Source organism: Helianthus annuus, chromosome 14 (genome assembly GCF_002127325.2).
Source record: "Helianthus annuus cultivar XRQ/B chromosome 14, HanXRQr2.0-SUNRISE, whole genome shotgun sequence".
NCBI classification, from domain to species: Eukaryota; Viridiplantae; Streptophyta; class Magnoliopsida; order Asterales; family Asteraceae; genus Helianthus; species Helianthus annuus.
In genome coordinates this window covers 88,580,986-88,591,812 of record NC_035446.2, presented here as the reverse complement: position 1 = coordinate 88,591,812, position 10,827 = coordinate 88,580,986, and the positions used below count along the sequence as shown (strand labels likewise).

Below are 10,827 nucleotides of genomic sequence, written 5' to 3'. Positions count from 1 at the left end.
GGATAAAACATATATACCACAGACGACGGGCCTAAACCATATGGCGCGATTGAGAGAAATGAAGATCCCCGCGCTAGGGTCTCAGGGAAAGAAGGATTCGGTACTGAAATCACCATCATTGGCAACATTCATCATTTAAATCTTTTTAACTCAAGGGGTTCTGTACACACAGGCTAGAACGATTTTGGTGTATGAGTATATGAACCGAGGTTCGTTGGACCGGACCCTTTTTGGGCCTGGTCCGCCTTTAGAATGGCATGAGCGGTTTGAGATTGCGGTTAGAACTGCTCACAGTCTTGTGTACCTGCATAGCGGGTGCGAGCACAAGATCATACATTGTCATGTTAAGCCCGAAAACATTCTTGATGATATGCAAGTAAAGATTTCGAATTTTGGGTTATCGAGACTACCGAGTCCCGAACAATCTGGTTCATTTACAACCATGAGAGGAACCCGCGTGTACCAAGCTCCCGAGTGGCTCCTGAACGAGGCTATCTCAGATAAAACAAATGTCTAAAGCTACAGTATGGTATTTGTTAGAATTGAGTGGGTAGGGTGACAAAAGATGAAGCCGAGAAGCTAGTCAAGGTGATCGCAATGCTAGAAGGAACGTTCCCAGTGGGTACGCCACGGTTGGAGTCTTTAACTTTTTGAGGTTCTATAGAAGGCGATTCACCGAGCCTTAAATGGTTGTAACCAGGGCAGAGGTCGAGATAAGGTGTGGTTTTATGGTGTCCGCCATCAATAGTAGAGGCACGAGTGTATCCCGGAGTTGTTTTCGTACATGTCATCGCAACAAGTTTCCGAAAACAACAAATATAAGAAGTTTTTACATAATTAAATAATAAAAACCCGCAACGACTCAAACAACTACGAGTGCTCCCAAGACGATGAGACGCATGCGAAAGAAGCGGCTCTTCCCACGGCGGAGCCCGCATTGACTCTATTTATTATTATGGTAAATCACCTTGGTGCATGTTCGAGAAAACGCAGTTTGACCCAATAAACAACAAATAATCTTTTAGACTAATGGTTTAGTAGGGGCCGATGCGAACGCAGGCCCCCACTACAACAAATAATGATGTAGGCTCGAACACTTGGGTCGACTTTAGGCGGGCACTCTTCCCAAGTGCAATGGAGATCACCAACTAGGCCATGGACCTTCTTGATCATCGATAGAACCCGTCGAGGTAAGTGAGTATTCAATTGGCCCATTTCTTTTTTTGTACAACATCATTCTCTTTTGTTTTCTCTCCCCACCGATGTGGGATAACCTCTAAACTTATGAAAACTGACGGGAATATAAATAAACTCTATCAATAATGGACAAACTATGAAAATTGAAGTGAAAAAACCAAGGCTAAAGCGGTCCAATGCTATCTTGATCTCATCATTTATATAATTTTGGCCGGTTAGGTCGGGTTTTCCTCCTATAGTACCCCTATGGCGTTGTTGAGGAAAAAATGATTTCTAGACTTTTTGAAAAAAAAATGATTTCTAGCATTATGGTTTTCAAGTTGACTTCGATTGACATTTTCATGAAAGTTTTAAAAACCTTTCTAATCAATTCCTGAACTAAGAAAAAGTGGTCAAAGTCTCCGGTAAAACTAGCCCAATTTTAGTAATTTCTTTAGGAGTTTTTAATAGGGGTGTTCATTGGTTCGGTTTATAGTTTATTTGGTTTATTTGGTTCGATTTATTCGGTTTTCAAAATTTTGTACCCAAACCAAAAACCAAACCAAACCAAATAAGGAATATGCAAACCGATCCAAATCAAACCAAATTCAATTCGGTTTGGTTTCAGTTAGAAACCAAATAAACCAAATAAAACAAATAAACCAAATCTAACCAAATTGTACCTAAGTACTTTTTTGCCTAATTTATATTTATGTTTGTGTGCCAACTTTTGAACATCACAACTAATTTACACCTAACAATATACGAATACAAGAAAGTTTCATTGCGAAATAAATCAAACACATCCTAATGACACAAAATATAAACAGTTAACAATTCTAATGGCACAAAATATAAATAATCTTCAAACATGAGTCTTTCTCCAAGAAAATGTAGAAATCCTAAACCCTAGTTTATATAGGTCTGAAGTTCTATTATTTTAGAAATAAGTGGGTTTGAGTTGGGCTTTTAGATTTGCATTTGTTATTTTGGGCTACATAAAAAATAACTATTTTGGGCTAATAAATTGTATATGATTTATAAAATATTATTATTTTTATTTAATAATTAATTAAGTTAGATGGTTTATTCGGTTATCCAAATAAACCGAATAAACCAGATAAAATAAAATGTGGATCCATAAACTGAACCAAAAACCATATTCACAATTCAGTTTCGGTTAGAAACCAAACCAAAAACCGAATTCGTTATTCGGATCGGTTTATTTGGTTACGGTTACGGATCGGTTTACGGTTTTTATTTGGTTACGGTTTTTTCTGAACACCCTTAGTTTTTAAGCGAACCGATTTGGTTTGTAGATTATTGGTTTATGCAATGAAGTCAAGATTACTAAAATGTTTAGCTTATGATTAAGGTAGATTGAATCTATTATCTATTATAACTAATAATTGAAAGTTATTTGGGCCACGTGTCACTTGATTAGGGCATCCTCAATTCCCTTTTCCCGCCCAACAGTACCACTCCCCTAAAAAACCCTAAAATCTTCTTCGTCACTTCACTTCTCATGTACTCCTCCTCTTTTTTCTTTCTCACGCTTCTTTTTCAAACCCTCATCTTCTTCCTCTCTCTCTTTCTTCCCCAGAATTTCATACTCTTGAAGAAACACTATGTAGTTTAGGGTTAGATCTGGCAAACTCATTGAGTTTGGTGGACGAAAAAGAGTGACGGTGGTGATGATTTGGTTACAAACTTCTATACGGCAGTGACATTGGATGATCGGACAAGATCAGAATCAATTGTATACATCTCCTTCGATTGGTGGCTAGAGATGCTTTGCAGAGAGATGATGTTAAACATCTAGGGTTTGGGAGTATAGATGGATTCATCGCTGTGGTGGGACACACTCATGTTCTTTAAGTTAAAGGTTATCACAGTATGTTTGTTCTCCTTTCATTAAGGTAATTTCGTTTCCATATTTACAAAATTAGGGCTAATTTTAACACTACCAAGTTAAAGGTTATCACAGTAGTTTGTTCTTGTGGTATCTACCCAGTTCTTTCGAGTGGTAAATCATTTATGAGATGTATTGTGTTGTGGTTAAGTTTGATCTGTTTGTGTGAACAGTTATTTTGATCTGGATCTGGTATTTATAGCCATTTTAACGATTTCTCAAAATGAATTGTGTTGTGTTGAGTTTAATCTATTTTTGTGAACGGTCATTTTGATCTGGATCTGGTAATTATAGTGTTTTCATCATTTTTATGAGATGAATTAAGTTTGTTCTAGTTTTGTGAACGAGTATTATGATCTGGATCTGGTAATTAGAGCAGTTTCAACGATTTTATGAGATGAATTGTGTTGTGGTTAAGTTTGTGTGTGGGAACAGGATAATTGGGTTCCAGCTTACTACGCGTTGGCGATTTACAATGTTGTGGTCTGCTGCTGCAATGGTGGATGCACAACTTTATGTAATCACTAGGACTATAGCTCAGTGGTACTTCTCCATAGACGATCCGAGGGTCAAACATCATATGACGTTCTCTAAGGTTTATTTTCTTGCAGTTTATAGGTTTTACACAATCATATGTAGAAGGGATGCTATAAAGATAATATCTTTGTTCATTTATTGTATGCTTTTTTTATAAACGTATTTGGCCTGTTCTCAGGAACAATACGTTTTTTAGGACTATTGATTGTTGTTGTACGAATAGTGCGCAGGGCAGTTGTTACTGCAGCGAACGAAGGTGCAAGTGGGATGATCAACGTCGTTTTTAGATGCTATGTCAATGCCCTATTATGGAGATAATTTCAACTTCATTCATGTTTGCCTTGTACGTGTGCTTGGTGTTGTTGGGGAACATATAATGTGTGACAACTTCTGAATTGGGTTTAGATTATCTATAAATATTCACCATGCATTCTGCTCTTCTTAGTGCAGTGGATGCAGCGTGTGAGAAAAATCCTTTTGAGGGTGCAGCTACTGCACCAAAAAAGACTGTTAAAGCAATAGATTCTGTATCTTCTGTGTTTGGTGGTGCTTTGGATAGCTTGTCACGAGAGGATATAAGCAGAAAGATAACATCGGCTCTTCTTAAAGGATTGGAGAGTAATGATTGGAAGGTGATGATGCTTTTATAACTACTTTATTAATTAAATTAATAAATAATAAAACATGGAAAATCATTTTGACATTGTTTTTGGTTTTGTTCAGGCCCATCTCAATCTATTGAAGCAGTAAGTAAAATTGTGGATGAGGCTAACAAGCGTATTCAGCCTACTGGAACAGGTACTTTTTTTTTTTGCATTTTTTTGATATAATTTTGTTTGTTTATCATCTTTTACATGTTTTTGTGTTTTTTCCAGTGGAATTGTTTGGGGCTCTTAGAGCTCAGTTATATGACAGCAACAAAAACTTAATTACGGCTACACTGACTTCTATAAGTGCTCTTGCATCGGCAATGGGACCTGTAGTAGCGAAGGCCAACAATGTCAATAGATACGTCTATCTCCATTTATATATAAATAAGTTAGGTTATTGTAAATCCAAGATTTAACATTTAACAATTATACATATGAATATAAACACCCCATGAATAGTGATCAACATATTTAAAATATTATTTTTATTTTTTATCAATCTTTTTAAGTATTCTTTGTAATTTCTTAATAACATGTCATTTATCACTTAATTTAATTTATTTTTTATAACTTGTGTTAACTTAAAAAAAATTCTACCTCCAACTATATTTTGTAAAGCCTTGATGAATAGTGATCATATTCTTTTAAGTATTCTTTTTAATTTTTGATCTAATTTTTTAAGTACTTTTTTAATTTTTAATAACATGTTATTTATCATTTATTTTGATTTTAATAACTTACGAAGGTTAACTTTAAAAAAAAAAATCTAACTCCGTAGCTATATTTTTTTCAATATTACCATATAATTTTTATTAGAAAGGGATACTTGCCGCTATCGTAGCAAATTGAATCGAAGAATAGTAATTAGATTTTGGTTTTCAAAACAACACAATTTTTTGTATAGTAAATTATACGAGTGCCGGTAACAAAATTATAAAACATAACTTTTTTAATCGTAAAATATATGAGTATCAATAACATAACCGTTTTCGACCAAACGACAATGGTACCGATATCGGTAGTAGCAGAACCGATACTCTTTTTTATCATTTTTGATTGATGTAAAACACGTGTCGATATCCTTTTGGACATATCATGACGTCATATTTGTAGTTTTTTCTTTCAGTTGTTATAGCACCGAAACGAACAGAATCGATACCAACTAAGCTCCCGCCGCACAGCGCGGGGGAAAACCACTAGTAATAATAATATATGCTTTTCTTGCAGAGAATTTTGTCCGATGTTATCAAATGCCTTGGTGACAATAAAAAGAACACGAGAGAATCTACCTAGATAACTTTGGATGCTTGGGTTGTTGTTACCCATCTTAATAAAATGGTACATGTTTTATTCATATCTAATTTTGTGCGTTCTAATTATATTTAACTGTATTAATCGTGACTTTTGGTTATTTGTAGGTACCATATATTACTGCTTCTTTGATTGATGCTAAACTTGGGGCAGAAGGACGTAAAGACCTTTTTGACTGGTTGTCGAGGTAACTTACAGGATTGGCAGAGTTCACTGATGCCATTCAGTTACTGAGACCAGTTGTTGTTGCTATGACGGTATTTATTATTTATAAAGACTATATTCGTTGTTTCATTTGTCAGTCAACAGATTAAGTAGTTTTTGTTTACCAGGATAAACCAGCAGATGTTCGTAAAGCCGCAAAAGCGTGCTTTGGGGATATTGTTAGAGTTTGTGGACCAGAAATGGTGTGTAAAACTTCTTACTTTTAAATTTGAATATTCATATGTTTTACTTTTGCATAATCGTTTTGAATCAATTTTTTCATCCACTGTAGGTCATGAAGAATGTAAGAGATATTCAAGGTCCCGCGCTGGCGATTGTTCTTGAACGATTGAAGACACACGGTGCATTTCCAGAAGTGCATGAGAACACAAGAACAGTCCCAGCTGGACAACCATCGAAAACAGGTTCAAAGATTGGCAAATCAAATGGTCATGCATCAAGGCATGGAAGCAGATCTGTATCTTCGGTATTGATATACTATCTGCTATACTTTGTTCATATGAATCTATTAGTTAGGTTTTATAATGGTTGAATCTAAAGTACACGATTGTGATCTGTAAGTGACTTATCATCTCTATAACATTCTGGTTGTTTTGTAATCCTTACTTAGTTCTCAAACATTAGGCCAAAGTTAACTCCAGGCTCCATTGAATTAAGCACCCAATGATTCGGAACTCCTTTAACCCAGTCGAGCATGACCAGTGACGAATACGAGTCAGCAGTATTGCAAGTGAAGCAACACATTATTGCAGGTGATATTTTCCAGATTGTTATAAGTCAGCGTTTTGAATGTCGAACGCTCGCAGATCCTTTCGAGATTTATCGCACGCTAAGAGTCGTGAATCCAGTTCCGTACATGACTTATTTGCAGGTACATTAACATTATTCATAAATTAAACTTTTCCAGTTGTTTTTTTTACTTAACACCTTGTGTCGTTTCATGTTGTCAGGCTCGGGGGTGTATCTTGGTTGGTTCAAGCCCAGAAATTCTGACTCGTGTGAAATCTGTAATTTATCAGTTTACTTCTTTTATATATATGGGCATTTCATTTCTATTATTGTAAATTATCAAAAAGATTTATGAACTATATATTCTTTTTTTGACAGAATACGGTTGTTAACCGACCTTTAGCTGGGACAGTAAGAAGGGGAAGGACTCCGGATGAGGACGCACAGTTGGAGAAGATGCTGTTAAGTGATGAAAAGCAATGTGCGGAACACATCATGCTTGTTGACTTAGGGAGGAATGATGTCGGAAAGGTTAGTTTGGCTTTTTTTATTTAATATGCTTTCGTAGTTTATAATTATTTAAAATATTTACTTTCTTAATGCAACTCAGATGTAGGTCACGAAACCTGGTTCGGTTAAACAGTGTTTGTAACCACTGTTGGGTTAAACAGTGTTTCGAAACGACCGTTGGGTTAAATAGTGGTTTCAAAACACTGTTGGTTTGAAACAGTGTTTTGTGGAGAAAACAGTGGTTCTTTGTTTCCAAACAGTAGTTTGACTTTGGTCAAACAGACTTTGATCAAACAGCGTTTTAACTTTAGTCAAACAGTGTTTTAACTTTGGTCAAACAGACTTTTGAACCACTAAGAATCATATTTTTGCAAACAGTTGTTTGACTTTGGTCAAATAGTGGTTTGACTTTGGTCAAACAGTGGTCAAACAGTGTTACAAGAGTCCAGGCAAGATGAAGTTGAGATTTGTGCATAAAGTAAGCTCTTGAACTGTGATGCATATTAGTTCCACTGTAAGACACTAATATTTTGTCTAATGTTATCAAATGCCTTGGTGACAATAAAAAGAGCACGAGAGAATCTACCTTGACAACTTTGGATGCTTGGGTTGCTGTTACCCATCTTGATAAAATGGTAGATGTTTTATTCATATCTAATTTTGTGCGTTCTAATTATATTTAACTGTATTAATCGTGAATTTTGGTTATTTGTAGGTACCATATATTACTGCTTCTTTGACTGATGCTAAACTTGGGGCAGAAGGACGTAAGGACCTTTTTGACTGGTTGTCGAGGTAACTTACAGGATTGGCAGAGTTCCCTGATGCCATTCAGTTACTGAGACCAGTTACTGTTGCTATGATGGTATTTATTATTTATAAAGACTATATTCGTTGTTTCATTTGTCAGTCAGCAGATTAAGTAGTTTTTGTTTACCAGGATAAATCAGCAGATGTTCGTAAAGCCGCAGAAGCGTGCTTTGGGGATATTGTTAGAGTTTGTGGACGAGAAATGGTGTGTAAAAATTCTTACTTTTAAATTTGAATATTCATATGTTTTACTTTTGCATAATCGTTTTGAATCAATTTTCTCATCCACTGTAGGTCATGAAGAATGTAAGAGATATTCAAGGTCCCGCGCTGGCGATTGTTCTTGAACGATTGAAGACACACGGTGCATTTCCAGAAGTGAATGAGAACAAAAGAACAGTCCCAGCTGGACAACCATCGAAAACTGGTTCAAAGATTGGCAAATCAAATGGTCATGCATCAAGGCATGGAAGCAAATCTGTATCTTCGGTATTGATATACTATCTGCTATACTTTGTTCATATTAATCTATTAGTTAGGTTTTATAATGGTTGAATCTAAAGTACACGATTGTGATCTGTAAGTGACTTATTATTTCTATAACATTCTGGTTGTTTTGTAATCCTTACTTATTTCTCAATCATTAGGCCAAAGTTAGCTCTGGGCTCCGTTGAATTAAGCACCCAACAATTCGGAACTCCTTCAAAATTCGGAACTCCTTTAACCTAGTCGAGCATGACCAGTGACGAATATAAGTCAGTAGTATTGCAAGCGAAAGAACACATTCTTGCAGGTGATATTTTCCAGATTGTTTTAAGTCAGTGTTTTGAACGTCGAACGTTCGCAGATCCTTTCGAGATTTATCGCGCGCTAAGAGTCGTGAATCCAAGTCCATACATGACTTATTTGCAGGTACATTAACATTATTCATGAATTAAACTTTTCCAGTTATTTTTTTTACTTAACTCCTTGTGTCGTTTCATGTTGTCAGGCTCGGGGGTGTATCTTGATTGGTTCAAGCCCAAAAATTCTAACTTGTGTGAAATCTATAATTTATCAGTTTACTTTTTTTTTATATATGGGCATTTCATTTCTATTATTGTAAATTATCAAAAAGAATTATGAACTATATATTCTTTTTTGACAGAATACGGTTGTTAACCAACCTTTAGCCGGGACAGTAAGAAGGGGAAGGACTCCGGATGAGGACACACAGTTGGAGAAGATGCTGTTAGGTGATGAAAAGCAATGTGCAGAACACATCATGCTCGTTGATGTTTCATATTTTTTTCTATTACAACAACAATCTATCGATAATCTTGAACCGTTATGGCTCCCTTTTGGTTCTTAAAGGTGACTGTGGAGTTGCTCGATAATCTGACTTGCTGGGACGCCCTTTCTGCTGCACTTCCAGTTGGAACTGTTAGTGGTGCTCCAAAGGTTCGCTCTTCATACCATTAGCTTCTATATATTGCAAGATAAACGGGTTGGGTAACAGGTTAAAACGGGTTGGGGTCATTTTTCTATATTTTTTTTGAAACACGTCCAGTCAAGTTTATCCAGTTGTATTTTTTTTTCTGAATATATGGTTAAAGAGGTTAATACATTAAAAATAAATTTCTGGGACTTTTAATCCATTTCCTTTTTAGTTATTTTTCATTTTACCTAATTGACCCGTTGGTTATTTTTCAACTCTTGGACTTTTGATCGGATAAAACATAACCCGAGGCGACCCATATTCATGAAAATTCCTATCTGATGCAGGTGAAAGCCATGGAACTAATAGATAAACTGGAAGTTACAAGACGTGGGCCCTACAGTGGTGGGTTCGGATGGTTTAAGCATACCATTATACCCGACTTCTCCACTTATGCAGTTTCATTATTACAAGACTGTGGTTTAAGCATACCATTGTTGTCTTCGTTAGCATATAGTTTATTTTTAGTTTTTGTCAAACCTTTATGCATGAACAAAATTAATAATAATATAAGTAACTTTCTTCAGCCCGGGAAGCAATTCCGGGTAATAACCTAGTAATACATATGAATAAACAAATGGTAGAATAAGTATGGTATAGTATTAAAAGGAAATTTCAACCCAAAATTTCTGTCATTAAAAGGAAATCTCAAAATCCTTGAATGAGAATTTGGGGTATTGGTTAAATACTCGTACGATGAACTTGCGCAACATGGTTACGTGTGTAGTATAAGTAGTGCATGAAGAGAGCTAATCAGACAAGAATGAAATGATTCGGAATTTAACTTAACGGTGTGCATAGTACAGGTAACGCTAGCAAACATAGAATGATGCTTAACTCTCGAGTGAAGTACGAATAAGTGAGTATGAAATAGTGGTTATTTTGCGGTAGTGATACCATAACGGAATGTTGATGATATACGTATGATCATATTCTGACTTTTTATGTGACTATGAAAGTCATTTGAAGGAATGTTAATAATTGAATATTGTGGTAAGCTCATGAGGAATACCTATATTACTAATTCAAGAATGAAGTATCAACCATGATTTAAGGGTAAGAATTCGCTATAATCAATAAACACATGAAAGTATTTTGCTTAATCTAAGAGGGTAGGGGCAAAACATACGAATTTGTTTGTTCATGAACGAATTCCTTTTGTATAAGACATGAGTGGATTCGTGCTATGGTATGCATCTTGAACGAAATGAAGGAATAAACAATCAGAAAGTAAAGGTAGATATAGTCCGATAACAATGAGGCCGGTTTCGAGGACGAAACCTCTTTTAAAAGATGTAGACTTGTAACACCCCAAAACTCGAATATTTTTATTCGCTAGTAACTTCTCTTTTGTTATGTAATGACATAAAATAACTAGGTAGCTTAACTTAGTTAAAGGGTTTGTTAGATAGAAAGAAGGAAGGAAATGAAGGGACCATTTGTGACATTCCTCGAAAGATTATAAAATCGTCAACAATAGGAATTTGGGG

The 10,827-nt window shown here is 35.6% G+C and overlaps 1 protein-coding gene, 1 long non-coding RNA gene and 1 other non-coding gene across 25 annotated transcripts; 2 read left to right on the top strand and 1 right to left on the bottom strand.

The window, feature by feature from the left end:
* Positions 1-40: 40 nt before the first annotated feature.
* Positions 41-517, top strand: LOC110906923 (G-type lectin S-receptor-like serine/threonine-protein kinase At5g35370). Its single transcript, XM_022151979.1, has 2 exons — positions 41-100; positions 173-517. The coding sequence occupies exons 1-2, from the start codon at positions 41-43 to the stop codon at positions 515-517; spliced, it is 405 nt and encodes a 134-aa protein (XP_022007671.1).
* Positions 518-1,038: 521 nt separating this feature from the next.
* On the bottom strand, positions 1,039-1,198 carry LOC118486818. Its single transcript, XR_004879986.1, has one exon. It is a non-coding gene; the product is annotated as a U1 spliceosomal RNA (small nuclear RNA).
* Positions 1,199-2,691: 1,493 nt separating this feature from the next.
* LOC110908641 lies at positions 2,692-9,889 on the top strand. 23 transcript variants are annotated; one of them, XR_004878134.1, is made up of 21 exons: positions 2,693-3,095; positions 3,524-3,968; positions 4,071-4,257; positions 4,349-4,423; positions 4,501-5,613; positions 5,694-5,843; positions 5,919-5,993; positions 6,083-6,277; positions 6,436-6,682; positions 6,762-6,818; positions 6,919-7,071; positions 7,620-7,685; positions 7,766-7,915; positions 7,991-8,065; positions 8,155-8,349; positions 8,508-8,615; positions 8,708-8,772; positions 8,852-8,897; positions 9,008-9,095; positions 9,214-9,300; positions 9,625-9,889. It is a non-coding gene; the product is annotated as an uncharacterized LOC110908641 (long non-coding RNA). The 23 variants fall into 23 exon arrangements; XR_004878132.1 differs by having other exon boundaries at positions 9,008-9,300; XR_004878127.1 differs by having other exon boundaries at positions 8,508-8,772.
* The last annotated feature ends 938 nt before the right edge of the window (positions 9,890-10,827 follow it).

Excerpts from the sequence above, each read along its gene's own strand:
- LOC110906923 (XM_022151979.1), top strand. The coding sequence starts at position 41 with ATGGCGCGATTGAGAGAAATGAAGATCCCCGCGCTAGGGTCTCAGGGA. Across the intron at positions 101-172 it reads CTCAGGGAAAGAAGGATTCG|GCTAGAACGATTTTGGTGTA; the intron begins GTACTGAAATCA and ends CTGTACACACAG.